The sequence below is a fragment of the Motacilla alba genome, chromosome 2 (assembly GCF_015832195.1).
Source record: "Motacilla alba alba isolate MOTALB_02 chromosome 2, Motacilla_alba_V1.0_pri, whole genome shotgun sequence".
In the NCBI taxonomy this organism is placed as follows: domain Eukaryota; kingdom Metazoa; phylum Chordata; class Aves; order Passeriformes; family Motacillidae; genus Motacilla; species Motacilla alba.
The window spans coordinates 130,338,416-130,360,665 of record NC_052017.1 but is presented as its reverse complement, the minus strand read 5'-3'; the positions used below and the strand labels follow the sequence as shown (position 1 = coordinate 130,360,665).

The 22,250-nt window shown below is 36.5% G+C and overlaps 1 protein-coding gene across 11 annotated transcripts in view; it reads right to left on the bottom strand.

Annotated features, from left to right (window-relative positions):
- Window positions 1–22,250, bottom strand: part of VPS13B (vacuolar protein sorting 13 homolog B) — a 427,964-nt gene that overhangs the window by 185,985 nt on the left and 219,729 nt on the right. For all 11 annotated transcript variants that reach the window (XM_038130163.1, XM_038130155.1, XM_038130158.1 and 8 more), the window contains 3 exons: window positions 19,368–19,602; window positions 10,323–10,543; window positions 6,120–6,332 (listed from right to left, as the gene is read on the bottom strand). In XM_038130163.1, the coding sequence (XP_037986091.1) occupies window positions 6,120–6,332; window positions 10,323–10,543; window positions 19,368–19,602 (669 nt within the window). The remainder of the gene's footprint in view (window positions 1–6,119; window positions 6,333–10,322; window positions 10,544–19,367; window positions 19,603–22,250) is intronic.

Genomic DNA, 22,250 nt, shown 5'->3' with positions numbered 1-22,250 from the left:
TGTATGTTTCTAGAAAATAACACCTGAACATGAGACTATAATACCTGGACCAGCTTAACAGATGTAATATGAAGTGATGCAATGAAAATTAAGATCCAGTGCACCTTGAGTCATCTATAGTGACAGTGGCTTTGTGTTAATCAAAATGCCTGAAATGAAACAAGTATATTTCTATTTATTTTTGTTCATCTTATATAGGGCATTATATTGCTTACAGCTCTGAACAGATTACCTGAAGAGCCATAGGTGATCATCTTTTGAAAAACTGTTAGACTCCTGAGGTACAAAAAGCATTTGCTCCCTTTTACATTCTAAGTGAACTAACTTCCTTACACAGTCTCACCTGAAATATCTCTCCAAATCATGGACTTAGCATCATCCTCTGGCTTTTAGTGTTTATTTACCCTTCCTCTTCTGTTTTACTCTTACACTGCCTGCAAATTTAATTATTAAATATAGCAGGACCTGTCTCCTGCTGTGTATCTAATAATATTTAATGCCTGCCACAGCAGGACATCTCACTGGAGAAGCCTCAGATAGCTCATTTCACTATGATGCATCTAGCTCCCAAATCGGAGAGGCACGTTGAACATATGGCACCCAACAAAATGAGGCAAAAAAAAAGTGTGGTAGAACCTGCTAAATAACACATTCAGGGCAGAGGTTAACTTCTTTCTCACAAGCTGTGACTTGCATTTCCTATTTGTTTCTCCAGCAAAATCCTTCCTGCCTCTTGCCTTTTTTGTCCATCTCTTAATACTATTTGAGATTACTATTTGAGATTTTGATTTCCATCTCTTAATACTATTTGCTAACCATGTCCTTGCAAGATATTTCCTACTATGCCCACAAAGAGCTCTACTCTCTTCAGTGCCACATAATTATCCTACAAGGCAACGCTAACTGACAGTGACAGGAGAGGAAATACCTTTTCAAGACTGTAAACAAAATTCAGTTTTCTTCAAGGATGCCAGCACCTGTCCTTGGAATTAAAAAGTTCCGAGGGGAAAGCAGCCTTGGGGAGTGTCAGGCCTGCAAGCTCCCCAGCATCTGAAAGGATTTAGGCAGAGCAGTCACCTCTCCAGTGCTAACCAGTGTTAGCCCTTATTGCTTCTCCTGAAATGGCAGGCCCCAGTAATAAGACAGTGACATAACCCAGCCATTTTGCTGTCCTCAACCATCCCTGTGAACCCTCTGCAAACCCTAGCCTGCCTCCCTTCAGCTACTCTGCTCACTTGTAAAGCAATGAAAAGTAGGAGTGAAAAATGTATCCTTCCAAAACCACAATGCTTTGAGAATCCTATTTCCCATTTTAATGAGTCTTTATTTGCAAGGTCCTCATTCTTAGAGGACATCAGAAAAGCCTCAACCTATTTCATGACTTAAGATTTCATGCCATGAGAATGGCATTAGTTCTGATCATTTCAATTTCTGACAATCAATTCCTCTCTATTTGTTTCTTTTGTATAACATCCACACAGTTTCTCTGACACTCTGCCTTTCAATAACTTCCCACACCTTCGTAATTTGCCTTTGAAAGATTGCCCTAAAAGATGCTGATTCAGTGTTGGACTTTCACTATCTGAGATGACCTTTTTTATCAAAATTCACATGCTCTAAAAAGACGGTGGAGTCAAAAGAACTTTGGGCAGATCCCTTCAGTAGGGCAGATCTGAAGGAATGAGCCAGCCAAAGAGAATTTGCCTGAGCTGAGATCTTCAGATGGATTTCACAAAGTATCAAGATATACAAGCCAATAAAGGTAAGGAAAAGGAAAAACAATACTTTTATTACTTTCATGTTTATTTACAGTTCAAGCCAATGTTCTTATTAATGCTCATGTTCTGTGGACCCATTTGTGGCTCTCTATTCCTTGCATTCTATAAAAAGCTTTTTTTTTTTCTTTTCTTTTCTCTTTAATCTGAAGAATATTTCAAGTTCTGTTTATACCATAAACACATTTCATTTTGCCAAACCGTAACTTACAAACTGCGATGGAATGGGTGGGAATGAGAGACAGTCTCTTCTCATCTTCCACCCACCCCCCCCACTCTCCCACTGAGTATGTTCCAAAATGGATTTTGAATGAAAATCAACTTTGTTCTGAAATTCTGGCAGGTCTCTGCATTTCTGGTAGTCAAAAAAGAAGTAAACAATAGCTGATTAAACTTAAAGGGGTACATTTAACAGAAAATACGTATTGCCACCATTGTAATTTTTTGAATTTTATAATTGGGTTCTTTTATTTCTGCAATTTAATGTTTTCAGCTGTTTCATGCATTTTGTCAGGTTTTTTTTCCACAGAGAGCTATTTTTATTTAGTGGTTTGGGTATGAAGATAACTTTACTGTGAAGAAAAGTCACACTATAATTTTCCCACACTTCTTTTGGATTATTTTTCTGAAGATATTAAATTATGCATAATGCCTCTCAGAGAATCAGTCAGTCTAATTTTGGCACAAGGTTACTTAAAACTGTATTTGTGAGATTTCTGAAGAACTGCATTTACCCTAGAGTTACAGATACCAACCCAGATGTATCACTAGAAGCTGGACCTGCAATTGCCAGGGTTTGGAATTCATCCTACCACACAGCCTGAAAATCCTAACAAGGGCCTCAACTGACCTTGGCCTTCACCTCACCTATAATTCTGCATTCCCACCCAGAATTCCAGGTGACTTGCCCTCACTCCCCCTTGGACTGGCAGCAGGTCAGTGTAGCTACAACTGGGTTGGGCTGTGGCGTCCAGCAGCAATCTCTTCCTGGCAGCCATGGCAGCTGCAGAGCTGCTCCAGAGACACCCCCAGCTGCTCAACACCCTGTCCCTGGCAGAGTGACACGGTGCTGCCTCTCCCTCCTTCAACAGTTTAACTTCAACATACTACCTACATTTTTTCTGCAGTGAAAACCTGTGCAAACAGCTGAATTGGCCCATTCCCTTTGTCAGTGGCAGATGCTCCTCTGAAGACAGACAGAACATGGTGTATGACTGTCCTCTGGGAGACAAACAAATGCAAGAGACTGCATTTCTTCTTAGCCTTCTGTTCATGGTACTGTAACCACAACCATTAGGCAGAGTCGAAGGGCCTGAAAAACTGATGGTCTGCAGTAGCTGACATATTTTTTTTTTAATAAGTTCAAATTCACAGAAATTTTTTGCAGTAAAAAACTAAGAAATTGAAGTGAGACGAAAGACTCTTGTTTCTCATCAAGTTTCAATTTTCATTTTGGATTTTCAGCACCCAGCATGTTATTGTTAAATATGTTTATGCATTACTTTTCTGCTCTGTTTCCAGATCTACTGAAAAATCAAGCCAGAGTCAGAAACCCTGAACTATTTTCCCACAACTTCCCATGCCAAGTCCTAAAATATACAATTTAATTCTTTTACCAATTGTTGCAAATTGACCAATATACTGAGTTTATTTTCTTACCAGAATTTATCTTTGTTCATCAGGAAGATCCAAACATATGAGGCCTTCATCCTTGGCCTGCCTAAAGCTCAGGGATGATCACAGTTTGGCCACACTAATGCTATGCCTTATCAAAATAACTTCTGCATTCTTGCTCAATCACTGAGTTTCCCCAAGGACTAAACACTTCTACCACTGTTTGTACTTAAGTAAACAGTAACAAGTGGCCTGTTGCAGTCTGCACTACCTTACCTTTTCCAAGGCAGGGAATGGTAAAAATGATTAACTGTTTCCAGCCTCCAGAATTCAAACCTCTCCCTCATGCTTCCCTGTCTACCATCACCCAGGCTAAAAGTCAGTAAGCCTAGGTAGCTTTATCCACAGCAGACTGTGGTGCTCACATCAAGTTGTCAGCAAGAAAAGAATTAGACACAGCTTTAAATATAAATCATTCACAAATCACATAAACAAATTACCTTTTTTTTTTTTGCTATCTGATATAAATAGTTGTGCAAGTTTGCTTTCTTCTTTTATAGCAAGTCTGTTGCAGCTGAAAGAAGCTTTAAAAATAATCATGTGTCTCCCACAGAGCAAAACACAGCAACTATAAAATCTCTAAACTTAAAAAATCCCATTGCTATGGCAGAAAAGCTGTTTTTGTTTGACACATTTCAAGATTTCAAGGCTCAAAACTATAGAAATATATGAAAAAAATACCGAGTCTGATAAAAACTAACTTCTGGAAAATTTCCCCAGGCCAAACCTACAGAAATATATATTATTATTTAATTAATCTATTCTGATATTGTCCCTTGTTCACTAATTCACTTAATTTCATTTAGTTAATTTAGAATTTTTAGAAGAAATTTTCTAGCCAGTGTACAACATTTATTGAGAATACAAAGAAAATTAAATAAATAATGAAGAACATTTTGCAAAAGGGTAGTATATCAACATTGAACTTGGACCCATATTACTAAAATAATCTTGGTAACATATGGATTAAAACATTACTGAATAGTTTCAATTAATGCTCAAAGTACAATATGTACTCCAAATACTGCTGTCTATATAGATGATCAAAAACAAATTGTTATTTATAAAGCTGGTGGTTTCTGATTGTAATGAAAAATTGATTTGATGAGAGTAGGGGGAAAACCACTATTTTTGTGACCATATTGTTCTCTTACTATTATTGCTTACCTTCAATTCTGTATCCATGGCAATATTTTTCATAACTGAAATCATGCACACATAGATAAAAAACAAGGCTATTCAAATAACCTACAAACATTTTAGTGAAACAACTTAAGAACTGAAACTCTAGCTCAAACACCTTTTAATTTCAGCTTGCTCTTCCATGAGTATGCTCTATGCATAGAAAAAGTAGGCACTAGCAATCACCATTTCATTTTCTCCAAACCTGAGAATTAATGTAAACTATACACAGGGCTAAGCCAATCCTGGCCAAATGCTGAATATGTATTGCACTCAGAATCCAAACTACTGTATATCTGCCTGTGTTCAGAACTGTTCTATGAGGTGTCCCTAGAGTTGATGGGGCTATGCTGAGACTTCAGAAAAGTCTCCCTACATTCTTATAGCTTTATGTTAGAAACAAAGCACTGAATACATGTGATACCTTGGTATACCTTCAATTGATCTGACACATTTTTGACTCTCTCTTGGAGCACAAACGAGGTCACAACTCACTATTTTAACTTGTAAACCTGACAGGGGCACTAAGAAAACCACAAATACTACGCCTGTACAGTTCCAAAGCTTCCTGTGACCACCCATTCTACTCTGTACCAGCTCCCTGCTGGCCTCTGGCTAACGGTACTCATGGGTGAAGTTTAACATGGCACTCATGCTGATAAAAGAATTAGCCTGCTTTCCCCAGTGTGGCACAGGACTGCTCCCCCTGTCTTGAATATTTTACAGTGTCAGGCAAACACTGACATTATGACCAGGTACCAGATCTCTCCAGGCAGTTGCACAGTGTTAAAAATTAAGGAAGCAGAAATACACAAACCCAAGTGGCCAATCTTATATCTGAAGATGCATACCCAAATGCTCGTGTGACAGAGCCACAAAAGCAGAGTGAGACAGGGACAGCTGTGACAGGGGAATGGACTGAGCTCCAGGAGTAGGTCATAGATGGCACAGTGGTTCAACAGTGGTTGGATGGAGGTGGGGTGAGCACTCAGCTGGGTGCCAATGCCAACCTTGGAAGCCTTCACAGCCCAGTACCTCTGCTGGTTGCCAATGCAATTTACACACAGCAGCTCTCTGCTGCCCCAGCCATCAGAGTGACTGGCTGACTACTTGGAACAGCTCACAAGCAGCACAGGTAGCACAGGTATTTTCAAAACAACACGTACTATTCTATTAATTCTGGACTTGAAAAATGGCTTATGCTTCTTAACATGAACACACTAACCACAGTTTTCTCCCATAAGATAACACACACTCACTTCAAAGAGAAACAATACAAACAAATAATAAATGTTGGGACACAGCAAATTTTTTTTCTCTCTTTTGTTCCACCAAAATGAGCAATAAAGTATTGTTCATTAGTTTATTGGGGCAAACCACCTGGACTCTACTACTCTTTCTGATTTTTCTGATTCTTCCTTGACTGTGCACCACTATATTTTGTAGGTCAGAACTCACACAGCTCATTCTTTTAAGAAATAAAAATACCTCTGTAGTGGTTCCAATGTCAGCAGATGGACTGTAGGTGCTGGTATCTGGCGGAATGGTACCAATGCTACTTTTAACTGGGGAGCTAGGAGGAACAGGTCCTGTCATGGTTTCAGCATAGACAGAAGATACAGATTGATATAGAACTCCTTTCCTCTGAATTTTATTCCAAACTTTACTTGTGATCTCAGCCAGTTCATAGAGAAGCTGCACCTAAAGGAAAAAATAAAATTTAACATTAGGATGAAGCTTTTCTTAACAAGGTGAAGGAAAAATCATCAAAGTTCTCCACTGAGACTTAGAATATAGCAGAACTGAACTTCTCACCATTTATAATGTTCTGATAAGCAACTACATTGCAAATAAAATAATTAATATCATTTACAGTATATTGACTTTGATAAAAATAATCCGTTCTTTGCGTAAACATATGATACATTGCTCAAAAACATAAAAAATAACATGGTCTTGTAAAATTTTTACTAACATAAATTTTAACAATTACGCAAAGGTAATTTAGCATACATTTCATATGTATAGATACTCTCTCTATGAAAAAGCAAATGTAAACTTTATAAAATATTAACAATGCAAAATGAATCACTCAAATTCTATCAAAATAATGATCCCATGCAGCATGTGAAACTGATCTGGCTTTGGAAGAATACTCACTACCAAACTCAACAGTCTCCCGGCATATGTCATTCCAATATTTAGAAAAACACTGTTTAACTTGCACATTGTTTGACTCAGTTCTAAGATATTTACATAAGTTTTTGTAAATAGGCATTAATCATGGAATTTGTATGACAACATATTGGAATATACTGTATAAAAAAAGGTCAGTGAAAACTGAAAATAATATATAAGCAGATTCACAGCTGGATACCATACCCAAGTTGCCATTATAAAAAATTTAAAATCTCATATTTATAAGAACTTTAAGCCTCAGGACACTTTTGCTCTACAAAGCTGGCTTCTTATGTGGGCAGAACAGATGCAGAAAAACACTGCTGTCAATCTATATTTGATATAAAACAGTACTTGATTTTGTGCGTGAGAATGTGTGATGAAGTCTCAAAGTACATGGTGCAGTCCTTTCTTAAGAGGTGAAATGCTGGAATTTTATAAAAACCTTCTTAATTCATCTTGGATTTTCTTTTGAAGTTTCAAGGTTTACACAGAGCAGGTCACATAATCTTTTGACAGAATTTTCCTTAGAGGAAATAAACCTCACAGTACATTTTTTTCCTTCATATACAGAGCAATCTACAGCCAAACAACTCTGGCTCTTGTGAAGAGCTCCTTCAGTTATGCTTTAAAGTATTTTGTGTCTGTAGCACTCTGATAGGCACTGCTAACCTTTAAATTACCAAATTCAAATTTCTAAGTTTTCCCGAGTCTTTTCCATGTAATGCAGGAAGCTCAACTAATGTTCTAATGCAACTAACTAATGCAATGTCCACCCAATTGATTGACTAATATAACATTAACTGGTGCTGACACTTTGCTGGCAAAAGTATCTCTAGAAATTTAATAGGATACAGGCAGATATCCAAATCATACATGCTTGCAATTTCCTCATGTCCCATTTTTTTCCCAAGAAACCAAAAGACAAACTAAGCTATATTTTTATGTTTTAATGAAGCAGGGCTTTCAAAAAAATATTTATGCTATTGTTCCTAAAGGCACAAAGTAATGCAAAAGAAGAACCTTGTGTTTACATATATGCTCATATACAAGGTGAAGAGGTTTGTCATCAGTTAATACAACACTGAAAAGTTCAAATCTTACTGGGGTTGCAGTAGCCATAATCATTACAGCTAATAATTACTTATCTTGTCAGGGAGACTTTTTTAATTGCTCAGGCTAGAATCTTACCAGCCACTCTGAAACAATTGCTATTTCAGACAGCAGCAGCCATGTCTCTGAACATCACCAGCAACCAGCCAACCAAACAGTATGATTAAAATACTCTATCCCACTCTGAAGTTAGGGACAAAATAAGTTTGTAGGTACACGACTTGTGGTGATTTGGAGTAGGGCTGTGGCCAAGCCTCATCCCCAATGGGCTACAGCTGTGAAAAGCAGGGGAACAGAATTGAAAGTCATGAGACATGGAGTGGCAAGCAATCACCAAAGGGAACAGAAGGCACACAGGAGCAATGCATGAACGATGAATGGTACAAAAGGTTGGGCTAAAGAACAAGAAGGGCAGATGCTTGCAGCCTTCTGAGGAGTTATGATGTTACTCTGTATGGGCAGATGCTTAAAGCCTTCTGGAATGGCATGGTGATGCTCTGGGTATTGTGGTTGTCACAACTGCGACATAAGTTCAGCAAACAAACAGACACACCTTCATCAGAGGGAGATGATTTTCACAGAGTTACGTTAAAAGGTAAAAATACCAAAAAGCCTTATTAAAACAAAAAAGATGGCACATGTCTACATGTAAATAAAATTTTGAAACTTCAGATAAAGTCACATCTTTGGTTATTTTTAATGCACTTTTCTTCATTCCACTGGTTGTTACTGACAAAATTGGAAGGATTCCTTTTTCTCTTCTTGGTTATGTGTCTTCAAATGCGTAATCCAAATATTTTACAAATACATTTCTGATTATATGAGAAGGGCTAGTGTAAGTGTAAGGCTTCTCTCCTTTCTGAGTATTTTTGAACATATATAATAATTATTTTTAGAACACACTATTTAAGAGAAGAAAAATGGTAGAACAAAAAGGGTAACTGCCAGTATTTGTTAAAAAAGGCTTCCCCCTCTCACTGCTTCCACTCCTTCCTCAGCAAAACCATACATAACTCAATAAGACCCCACTGACTACTTGGCAAAATCTGTAAAGCTCAATATGTTACAGCATTTTATACTTTAAAAATAACATATTACTACAAAATTGAAAACTACAACCAAGGACAATATCCTGGCGATTTTGCACACTGGAAGTATCTATTGACTTTACAACCATCAGAACATGGTTTCATATTAAATCATAATAGTCATATAAATATAATACATCACCTTTGCTACCATTTAACAAATCCACCAAATTTCACCTAGTTTGAGGCTGTCATCTATAGAAAAAATACAGCCTGTCACTGTAAGGAATCAAATTTCATACTGTGAATTTATGACTATCAAATGCTGTTTATGGAACTGCATTTTTCATCTTCAGTCCCTTGACATCTGGTTCAAGAAGACTGATTGCTTTTTTTTCTAACCTTTTGCATGAGTAAAGCAGAAGGGGCAAGTAAGGCACATGTAAAGCAGAAAAGACAGTTCAAGAACCTTTAGTAAACTGAAATAATTTCTCCGCATCCCTTCAATCATTAGAATACTTCAGTAAATTAACAACATCACAGTGTACAAGGACACCCTTTAAGACAACAACATTTGATCTAATATTCCATATTACAACTTCATTTTAACATTTCTCTATGCACATAATACGATTTATATGGAGCTTAGAGTTTCAGTTTTTTAGTGGAAATATTTTCTTACAGTTTTCAAAACAAATTACTTAATTACACTTTAATAGGAATGCTTGAAAAAGATTGTATTTTTCTATTTTCTTCTTAGTTCTCAAGTCACATTCAGGTAAGACTTGCACTTATAACAATGCCATTCCATTTTTAATACTATTAAATACCTACTGTATTGGAAATTACAGCAAACTAGGTCCAAGTCATTAAAATACAAGACGTGCCTTCTGAGAAAAATCTAAGAACACCTTTTCCTTAAAACAAATAGAAACAAATCAGGTGGTAATTTTTGTTTGCATTCATCTGTTTTTTCTTCCTTTTACTGCAGGATACCACTGTTTGCCTAAAAGACACTTTATGTTCAAAGAAACGTTAGTTCCATGAAAATGTAGCAAAAAAACAACATTAAACCACTTCAATATAAGAATCCATAGTGACGGGAGAACAGTATCATAGCATTTAATGGTACATCTGCAATTCATTTCACTCCATCAGCCAAAAGATGCATTTATACTACAGCTATTACATTTGGAGAAGAGTTTAAATTACAGAAATTGAGAGAGCTTCAAAGCAAATCTCCATCTAAGCACCTTGATCTTGATGGCCCAGTTAAAAAAAAATTAAGATAGAGACCCTCTTCATGCAGATCAATCGTACTTAAATCAAGTTATTTTTAATTTCCTTTTATAAATCAATTAAATGTACCAACCTGGGGGTTGGAGCATTTTATTTCAAGGGATTCAAGGTCGACGTGGAGGCAGACGACAAACGAGTGTCTGGATTCTGGCCCTGAAGCAAGCAGTTTCTGTGAAGTCACAGCTAAAGTCGAAGTACAGCCCATTGGTTCTACCAAATTAAGAGTCATTTGTTGTCCAAGAAGGGTATATACACTGAAATGATGCAGACTAATTGTCCATGGAAAAGCATCACCTAGTGATTAAAAAGAAGGGTGTTAAACAGTTAAACAATTGCTTAATAAAAAGTAGGGTATTAATTTCACAAAACTAGCAAAGGTCTTATTCTAAACCACCTTAGGAGTCAGCAAGTGCAATCAACAGCCATTAAACTGATCCTAAACCCTCAGAAATATAATTCAACCATTATTTCAATGCTATACTTCAAAATCTAAACAACAGCAATAAATTTTTTAAACTTCTAAAATCTGAATACCATTGGGAATTTTGACTCCAAACTGTGAACAAACATGTACAACATAGTCTTTAAAGAAATCCTTCTTCTTCATATAATTTTCCTCAAATTGAGAAATATCTAGAAAACACTCCCCACTTTTTTCAGTGTATGGATGCAGTTCAGAGGCAACCCCTCCTATTATATACTTAAATCTATTTACAGGTTGTAATACTAAAAAAGTGAATTCTTTCCTTTAAAAGTCTACAGGTGCATCTCAATACAGTGGTGCTACAGAGTGAAGCCTATTCCAATGCTCACAGGGCAGCTCTTTCCACCTCCTCACTTAAACTTCCCAGATGATGGATTTTCTAAAAACAAATTATTATGGACATATACTTAGCACTTAATTTCTTATATTTAGGAGGAAGCCTACCCAGAGAAGTTCCTGGCATCCTACCAGGAACCCTTATCAGCAATAATCACTGAGGGAATTGGCAGTGCACAGCTGAATAACAAAATGCCTACAGCTTCTGTACAATCAGTTTTCTTTAGCTTGTCAATAGATGAAATATAAAAGTTTCCAAAGCAGGATCACAGGTAGTTCTTTAAAGGGCCAACAGGAACTCCTTCTGGTGAAGGAAAATTTTCAACAGCTCTACCAGCTAGAGTTGAGAGGAACTGAGCACAAAGATTACAGGACTTGAAACAGAATCCCTGTGGTGGGTTGACCCTGGCTGAGTGTCAGGAAACCACTACAGCTGCTATCACTCCTCTTACTCAGCTGGACTAGGAGAGAAAATTTAACAAAAGGCTGGAAGACGGAGAAATAATTCACCTGTTACTGTTCATGGGCAGAACAGATCCAACCTGGGAAAGTCCATTTGGAGCCAGTTGGAACTGGCTTTCTTGGACATGAGGAAAGCTTCTGGAATGTTCTCACAGATGTCAGCCCTGCAGTCCACCCCACTACCAAAACCTTGCCATGTAAAGCAAATACAATCTCACATATGATGGCCAGGTCCCAGAGGATAACAATTAGGCTCTGGGAGAAACACTGAACCAAAAATCAAAGAATGCTCAAAAGAAGTGAGGAAAATAAGGCAATCAAAGATACGTGGATAATTCTAATTTTACTTGAAACAGACACAGGTTTTTGCTTTTCAGAGGTATAAGAACATACCAATATTTCAGGGGGACTTTGGGGTTTCTTTGGTTTAGTTTTGTTTTCTTTAGAGAAAATCTTCATCCCATTTGTCAGATTTCCTACTGAGGAAGTTGGGCCTTTTTGTCACAACAACAACACAACGACATAAGAGTTGTTGTCACACAACAACTCCATGAACAACAGAATCTGTGCCCAGCATGTGAATTTTCAATCCACCAAAAGAAACTGCCTGTCCCAATATGAAGTAACGTAAAAGCAGCTGGATGAAGTGCCAGATCCAGACACAGCAGGCTGCTGAGCATCCACAAACCTCAGCCATGCCTGAAACAGTCTTCATCTTTGCAGGGAGAACAGAGAAGAAGAAAAGTTCTCCTTCCCACAGGAAAATTCAGAAGGTCATTTGGTATGAGGTTTTATTTTTCAAAGTTTGGCCTAAGTAATGGATAAAGAGTCCAAATTAATCAAATACCCCACAAGCATGGGAGCCAGTTTTGAGAATCAGAGGAGAAAATAGTAGACAAAGGTACATTGGGCTGGGCTCCTTGGGGTCTCATGGGACGGTAAAAAATTCGAACCAGTGTTTTTAAACCATATATGAAAATGGTGTTTGCTGCCTGGTGTGACCTGCAGTCAATACTGTCCTGCTGAGAAATCACAACACTAAGAAATAGCACCAACTGTTAACTGTGACCATTTAAAGAAATTGGAAGGGTTTTGAAATGAAAAGAAAGCTCCATTCCAACATCTCTTCACCATATTATTTTAGTAAGACTTCTATTTTTTCTTCCACAGGTGGCTTCAGCAATGCATTTGTATGGTCAAAAGTAAATACAGCAATACATTTGTATTGTCAGAAAACCTGTGTCTCATCCTAAGAACAAACTGAAAACTTCAATAGTTTATTTTGAAGCTATTACATACTGAAGAATTCAGTTCAAAGAAACTTGAAAATATTTTCAAAAGTTTTGCAGATTAAAAGTTTTGAAGCAATTAATTTGTGCTTTTTTCCAGGTTGTCATCCAAGAAATACAAAAAAATAATTGCAATAGATGGAAAAAATTCAAATGCAAAGTCAACGCCAATGACATGTTTCTAATTACTACATATGAACTTTGTTTTTCTCTGTGGCCACCACAGTAAATTAACATAGTTTATATTTGATGGATTAGAAAGAATATCTACAGAAAAAAATCAGTGGTAGCTCTACTACACTGCACATAATATCTACCTTAAAAGGAAAACAATGATAAAATGTTATCAATTTACAGAAACTGCAGTATGTTGAAAAAATACTGTAGTAAAGACACAGTGAATTTACAGCTCTGAAATTCTCCCTAATGTCATCAGTTACCTCTTCTTCAGCTCCATATACACTGTATGCCTGTTCTAACACTTCATTGGAACTGTGCAACTGATAAATCCTTATTTTATTGTTGTACCTATATCTTATTTGTTTTCTTAAAAAATGTACCTTTATTCATTTGCAAATTTGTTGTATGAAACCATTAAAAAATTTAATTCAAAGCATCTAAACATCAAAAGCGACACTGCTTATAGGATTTGCCAATAATTTCAAGAATGATTTCTTGGTAGAAAGAAAAGGTCAGTGCCACATTTAACTGAATTTTCTCTACACCTAACCTTCTTATCTACGTATACTATTATTTTGTCACTTCACTGATGGAATTCTGCAATATTTTAAGTAAATTGGGAAAACTGGAATTGCCTTCAGTGGAACTACAGTACACCCAATATTTATTATGGCAAGATTATAAAATAAACACATGAAAGACCCCTACTATGGTCAAAGATTCTGGTTAATTCCTGATCTACTACTGCTATAATAAATCCTTATTTTTTAATTTTGTAGAGCACCATCACTGATTTGTTTTTAAAAATGTATTAATTAAACTATTTCAACTGCTTTGATAACTTCTTAAATTTATAAACACCACTTTCAGGTATTTGGCAGTTGACCAACCCAACTATCAGACAATTTTCAAAGAACTGCTTTGTGTTTATCTGCTACTTGCAATAGTTTAGAAAGACTAATTTCCTACAGAATTTTTGAATTATTTTTCCAATGTATAAATAAAAACATTTGGTATGTGGAAGCTCTTTCTCTGGTACTTATTGATGTACTTTGCTTCTTTGCTAGAGTTAATAATGAATGCTCATAATAGGACTTCTCATATACATAATATACAATATTGATAAATTTAATAAATGTTATGTTTGCTCTCATTTTTATGAAGTACTTCTCTCTATTTTAAAAAACAGATTGCAATTGTGGTATTTGTACACAATGTTGTGTATACGATGCTGACAATCGTACAAAAGAGAAATTCTGTTTGTTTAAAATCAGTGATGGTAGGAGACAGATCATGAAAGCTTTATCATGCATGTGCTCTGGGATCTATTCCCAGGCTTACCATTAGTATCCCTTGCAATCCTTAAAAAGCAACCTGACTACTGCATCTTCATTGCCCTTTCTGTACCCACACTGCAGGGTCTTTACATGGATTTCTAAAGTCCTCATTCTCATGGGACATGCAATGTTTAAAAAAAAGATACTGCAGTCACTACATGTTAGGTCACTTGTACTTCCTGCCAGTCATGCAATAGGAAAGTAGTTCTACTTCTAATACATAGAAGTAATTCTATGCCTGCATAACTCCAGCTTCTCCAACGTGAGAACTAATTTTACAAGTCATTCTCATAATAGGTAAATTAAACACAGTAATTACTACTACAGATGGTGACATCGACTATAAGCTCAAACAAACCAAAATAGCATAGATTTAGATTAGATATAAAGAAGAAATTATTCACTACTAGAGTAGCAAGACACTGGAAGAGGCTGCAAAGAGAAGTTGTGGACGCTCTATCCCTGAAAGTGCTCACAGCCAGGGTGGAATGGGCTCTGAGCAACCTGGTCTAGCAAAAAGTGTTCCTGCCCTTGGCAGTGGGGCTGGAAATAGATGATCTTTAAGGTCACACACAGACCCCTCTATAAAACAGCACACTATTTTAATGTCAAATATTTATCTAAAATATAATAACAGAAAAAAAAATCTGTAAATTTAAAGGAAAACATTTTTTAAAATCTAATGCAAGATGATAACTTGTACAAAGGCCAACATACTGCTGTTCTACTTTAAACATTAAACTATTCTTTTCAGGTTGAAATCTATATGGCACTAATTTCCTATTTCCTTGCAAGTAACTTATTGACAGATAATTGAGTTTCAACATACGTTACAAAATTCTGTGAAGATAAGTAATCTGTTTTACTTTACAAGCAAAAGCCATCTTTCAAATTTAAATATTTGGAATAGTGATTCACATGACTGTCAGTATATGGCTATCCACCCGAAAATGTGAATATGATTTGCAGCAATACCAACAACAATTTTAAGATATTTTGAACACTGCTTTCTAAAAGTATTTTACTGTGTCTTACCTAAAGATCTCTATCTTACTGTATCTGACATAAGCAAACATTTTAAAAAAGATGAATTTATAAAATGTACTACAATGAAACCAGAGGGGAACATTATTATATTACTAATTAATATTATTAAAATATCAGTAACTAAAATAACTGAAAATGTAAACATCTAAAACCAGGAGGATTTCATCAATACTAAAAATTTTCATTATTACTCTAAAACAGTGCTTTACCTATGAAAAAGTTCCATTCATGTCTTTAACTTGTTTTTCTGTTATAGGAGTTTAGATTTTTGGAAGACCACTTAGCAGTCCAGAAGTTCTGACCATAACAACATATGTTGTCCAACGATATTTACTACATTTTAGCCTATCACTACAGGTTGGAACTTGGAGATTTTACAGATGAATTGTCAAATATTTGAAGTTAGATGTGCATGGAAAGTCACAACTTGCTCTAAGCACTTCTCTAAACATTTCAGTTTTGCTCAAATTGAGTTTCTAACTATTTACTTTCTTCTTAGTGACTGTTTAACATAAAGAGCAGCTAAAATTGGACAGAGGTCCTCCTCTTCAGAAGGTGTCAAAACAGAGAAGACAAGGGACAAGAGGTGCCAGTTGCACTGGGAGAGATTTAATATCGATATAAGGAAGTTTTTACAGTAAGAACAATCATTAAGTGGAACAGCCTCCTTAGAGACGTGCAGCCTTTCAGGAGCAAACGAGCAGGGTGTTGGATAATGTCATCTTGGGTCCCTCTGCCATGCAAGTTTGGACCAGGTGATCATTCAAGGTCATTTCCAACCCGGTCTTACAGGCTCTAGGATTCTGTGATTCTACTTCAACATCTTCAATAAATATTACCTCACAGATCTCCGTCTGATTAATTTGTACTCTTAAGATAATACTTAATGCAATTCAATACCTTACTTATTTTATTTGTTATTCAACAGAAGTTCAAAGGAATATTTCATTCTTTAATAGATAAACCCATTTATGGATTACTTAGTTATTTAGTATGACTGAGCTACATTATGTTTCTGAACAAAAGTACTGCAAAAGCATCCCTACAAACTAAAATTACATCAGAGATGCAGCAAAACTCTGTAAACACATGGAAAGACCTGATTGTGGGACAGTGTATAATGTATTTTTACAGTATGTTGACATCTTGAGGTCAGTAAGTTTCTGAGTAGGCTGAAATACTCCCAAATGACAGTAAGAATATGTTCCCTTTTTGTCCTCTTTTAGTCTTTCATGTAATAAGAAAAATATATTGGTGAGCACACAGCTTTCTTAAAAGTGACAACACATCCTTGTGGAAGAGCCTTTTACTTATCTTTTTTATAAAAGTAGGAATGATCCAAAAAAATGGCCATCAGGAAACGCACAGTTGACCTAAATATAATTTCTGGGAGATGGTAACATGTCTGACTGTCCCGGAAGTCTTGTTCAAAGACAGAAGCAAATTAAGAGACTTTCACAGTACAAGCCCATAAAAATTATTTACCTCTACAGGGGAAAAAGCAAAGAAGCTGATGTTAAGCTGTGAAAAAACTTTGAAATAATCTCTTTAGGAGGGAGTCTTGGCATGGGAAAAGGCAATGGCTCCATTAGAGAATCAAAAATATCAAGATTGTGAGAACTTCTGTTTGGCATTATTCCCAGGGCAGGAAGCCACACACAAATAAATTCCTTACCATAGGCTTTATCCCAACCAGGGGGATTCTTTTCTCTCACTAGGCTCTTTCCTTCAAATCTGGGTCTGACAAAACTCAAATGACTTCTTACTTTCTTAAATGGTTTAAATTCCATCATCAGTTTAAAACAAACAAAAGACTTCCGTTAAATGTATCTTCTATCTGTCACTATGATTAGCAAGTAAGATCATTCCTACTGAAAGTTACCAGGAAAACCACATTTACCTTTCTCTCTTTCTTTCAAACATTTTTCCTTTTCATTTGGCAGCATCTCTAATATGACTTTCAATACTAAAAGCTACATTTTTTTTTCCATTGCCATGAGTTAAGGTAAAATACAGAAAGGAGAAGAGTCCAATATAAGTGGCAGATCAAAGGGAGAAGAAACACAGTGTTATAAATTCAAACAATTTCAGATGGCAGGAGCAGGAGTAGCTCTTGAATGTGTTCTTCACCTAATTTTTCATACCCTTTAAATTCTTTATATTTCAGCAGCAAGAGAGAAAACAGAACAATTTTCTCAGAAAATGCTATCACAAAAGCAATGGAACAATTGCTGCATCTCCCTCTCTTCATCTTAGAATCAATACACAAAACAGCAAGAATTCTTTATAAATAATATAGTTTGGGAATACAAAAATAAACTAATTGTACACCAATGCCCTGGTTTTGTCTGGGATAGACTATATTTTCTTTATAGTAGTTGGTATGGTGCTGTTCTGAATTTGTGCTGAAAACTGTGGATAATATGGGTATGTTCTAGTTATTGCTGAACAGTGCCTAAAGTGCTTCCTGCTCCACTAGCAAGTAAACAGGGGGCACAGGAGGAGCTGGTAAGGGAGAGAGCTTGGTCAGCTGACTCCAAAAAAACAAAGAAATCAACCAAAAATAAAGGCTGGAACACCTGCCTACTGACAGGAAGTAGCAAATCAATCTGTTATTTTACCTGCAACTTTATCTTTTAAGCTGCCTTCACCTCAACTCCTAAGCTTTCTCACTTTTGACCTCCTGATTCTCTTCTCCATTCCACCAGGGTGGAGGAGTGAGTGGCTCTGTTTAGCCACAGCTGCTGGCTGAGGTTAAACCACAAATACTGGCACTTCCATGGAATCCAAAACTTGGTTGTGAGCCTAGCTTTCACAAGTGTCATTAAAATAAACCTGGAACCTAAGGCTCAAGATGGGTCCCAATATTTGCCTCACCTATTTCCAGTGTACAATTATTCATACACACACACACACACACACACACACACACATATAATATGGAACAAGATTTTTACATCAGGATTTATTCAGAACACTGCTGCAAGTCCATTTACCATTTATTCTGATTATTTCTAAGGGCTCTGTTAAAAAAACCAAAACACAATAAAATATATTCAACATAAGCAACTTGTTTTCACTAGCTAGGTCCTTTTCAGTTTATCTCCTCCTTTCTATTCTTGACCAGTTGCAGAATGTTAAAAGCTGATTCTTCCCTCAAGCTGGTCTAAAACTCAAAGCCCTATCAAATACCACCTTCTTAAATAAGAACTACTTTTCCTCAACCTTTACAATTTTTTTCTTCAAATCTCTACAAAATCCTTGCTGCAATTCCCAAATCACAACACAGAACATAGAATTCTTGCCTGTCAGCATGGCCATTAAAGCCTCATTATTTTTTTTTTTTGACAGTTTGTTTTACTCATGAATTTCTTTTCTTATTTTACATTGAATCATAGAATATCTCAAGTTGGGAGGGACCCATAAAGATCACTGAATGCAACTCCCTGCTCCTTGCAGGACTACCTAAGATTAAAAGCATTGTACAGTTGCATCCAGAACTCTGACAGGTTTAGTGCCACAACCACTTTCCTGTGAAGCTTGTTCCAGTGACCAACCACCCTCTCAGTGAAGAATATTTAAATAGCATCCAGCCTGAATGTTACATCCAAGACCTTGGTGGGATGAAAAGTTTTTCCTAACCTGTCTCCATTCTGTCTTGGAATTTCCAATTTACTGTCACTTCCCGTTGTGTCAAGATCATTGGCTACAAAATAACTTGAACAACAAAACCAAGGAAGGTAAAAAATTATTTCAGTTTCAAATATACAAAACATCACAGAACTAGCTCTTTGATGATGAGTTCCATGTTGATTTCCATGGGGTCAACCTTGAAAGTAGTATTTCTAGACATCAATAATATATAACAACATTCTGCAAAAAAAGCAGTACGAAATCAGAAGTTTTCAAAATAAAATGAAGACAGTTTTCGTGACAGTTAGAAATGGAAACTAGAGTAAGGAATTTTGAGTTAATCATGTTACCTTCTTCCAGGATGGGTCTCAGCACAACAAATGGGATTTCTTGCAATGGTTCCATGTGTTTGTGTCCAGCACTCATAATCTTTATCTGGGGCAAGCAGACAACAAGTGTGCCAGGCATACTGGCCTGCCCATGGTACCAGGTTCGCACAGTCCCAGGAATGTCACCTGACACAATAGTACTTGGAGAAGGCAGGCTGTCATTGGGAAGGAATACACAACAAGACTGCACTTCAAGCTGAAAAAACAAAGCAAAAAAAGATTCTCAGAAATAGATTATTTTCCCCCTCACCGTGGAGTATTCAAATTGGTACAAAATCTGAAGTCATTCATCCATCACAGTTGACCAAAATTATCTTAATTTCTAGTTGAATTAAGAGAAAAGATGATGCAAAATGCTTGTAAATTTTGATTATGGGAGGGGAGAAAGAAGAAGGATGTTTTTGTTGTGTAAATTAATCAGAAAGGAGTTGCCATATGCAGTGAAAATACATATTTCTACATTTCAACAGCTTTGTACAAGTGCAATTGAGTCAGAGAACGTTCTGAATGAGAAAGCCCTCCACTTTTTACCATTCATTAGCTTTGTTAGCAACAGCCAAGTCTCTAGAACTAGCCAACATTTTATATGCTGTTACTTTCTATAAAGAACTGTTTCAGGGAAAATTCTGCCTTTGCTTAATAAGCAACATAATGAGCATGCACAAAAAAGGTAATCATTAGAAAAAATATGAAAAACACAAACTTTAGAGAAAAACTGACTGACTTCTAAACAAATGGAGAGGTGTGTACATTAAACAAAGAGAAGGAGATAGTAATAAGTTTATATAGCTTTTAACCCCTTTTCAATGCAAATCAGAAACAGCACATATGGTTTCATAGTATTTCCTATTTCATAGGAAATAACATTTTTTTGTTCTTTATTTTCAATGCCCTGGAACATGTCTGACCATTTTGCCACCTACTGAGGCTGAGTGAGCCCAAACCAAGAACTCGACTCATCACAATTTGTTAACTCAGAGGTGATGTAAGCTGTTACTGTTAGTCTTCCTTGGCTCTTACAAATACCATTCTGGCACCTGAATATCAAAAGGCTCCAACAGCCTGCACACTTATATGTTTTGTTAAGCAAATACAAGCTGTGATTCAGTTCCTTGCTTCACATTGCTTGGAAAAGCCTAGCATACAAATTGTTGGACAAGATATTATTTGTAGCTGTGATAAAAACATTTGTTTGCTGCAAACTTAGGCAACACTCTTTTGATTTGACATCGTTAAAGACAGCACAGCTTAAAAGCAAAAACCAAGATTTTTACTTCATACTTTCCCCTGAAGGGTATTAGGTCTTTAAGACCACAATAGTGATTTGTAATAGAGCTGGAATTCCACAGCACTATAAGTACTTTGCCAACCTAGTGAGTACACAGATATTCATCGTTATTTCAGCATTTTTGTACCCTTTTGCTTAGACAAACTGACAAGAATTCACTGCAGAAAAATATAAGTAGAATTTTGCAAAAATAAATACATTGGTCCATGAAGTTTGTGTTTGTTTCTGGATTTAGAACTGTTTGAGTTGTAAAATGAAGCTAATTACATCTTTGATAAGTAGTTTATTGATCCAAGGTTGCTGAGTGTACTTTATTTATACTGAATGAAAAGCTGGGGTGTATTATTACAGATGTAACAGATTTGGATTTTTTTTAATGGTAAATTAGTCTCGGTGTCAATTTGCAAAGATTTTTACAGTGACACATTAGATTGTTTTCTGATCTATTAGTAATAGGTTGTAGGTCAAATCATTGTGGGATAATGATAAATAGATGACAAAAGAACTTATGATCAGTATATCTATTTTATCCGTGCATTTGCTGAGTAAACAGTTTATAAGAAATCACCCATTCTTCATACACACACACATCTATGATGATTAACATCAAATGCTGCCTGGATATACAAACCATGTGGTAGTAATAATCCAAAAATTCCACCAACTTGAAGAGATACTATACTTCATCACATTGCCAGCAGCAGGATCTATAGGACATGTTTTACAAAGCATTCTCAAGAACAGATCTCAATACTCAGTAGAGTTTTTGCACTTCATTTACAGTTCAATATAGCTTTGTACTGAAGAAAAGTTCTTCTGATCACATTTGGTTTATTTTACTTTGCTGTATCAAGAATAATGAAGTAGAATCACAAGAGTTTCACCCCTTTAAATTCCTGATGGAAATTCCTTTTTTACACAAGCAGCTCTTTGCTACTATTTCAAACAACTCAATGGGAGTTGGACCATGAATTTTGGTGGGCTTTAAGTGGTATCATCAGGCCTCCACTTGTGTGATGGGTACACTCAGCCCCCTTAACCAGACCTGCAGTAGCTCAGTACAAGCTCCAAATGAGGTAAAGGCCTGAGCTGTAGCCAGGTCAAGAACCCCAGGAAACCCACAAAGAGCACAGTGACCCAATGAGCATCATGCCTGATCATGTGAATAATGCTTGAATGTGTTTTTTCCAAGACTCAGTTATCAAGGAATAAAGAAAGCTGTGGGTACAAGGAGTCTCTTGCACACCCTTCCCATTGCATGCAGTTTGATTACAAGCCAATGACAGCCTAAGTGAACTGCCTTTGTGCTCTCCCTGCCAGGCAGGATGGCTGCACAGCAGTGATCTCCCCTTGAGCTGGGACACCTATCAAGGCTGTTCTAAGAGGCAGAGAGGCCTTTCTACTAACAACAGATCTCTGGATGAGTTCAATTCCAACTCTCCCTAAAGTGCAACTGGTCTGCACATCAGCAACTCTTCCCTTAGCTGGGACGCCTCCCAGTATTTGGGATTCTTTATCTGAGACTGAGTATTCTTTCTGTAACCCAAGGCAGAGAG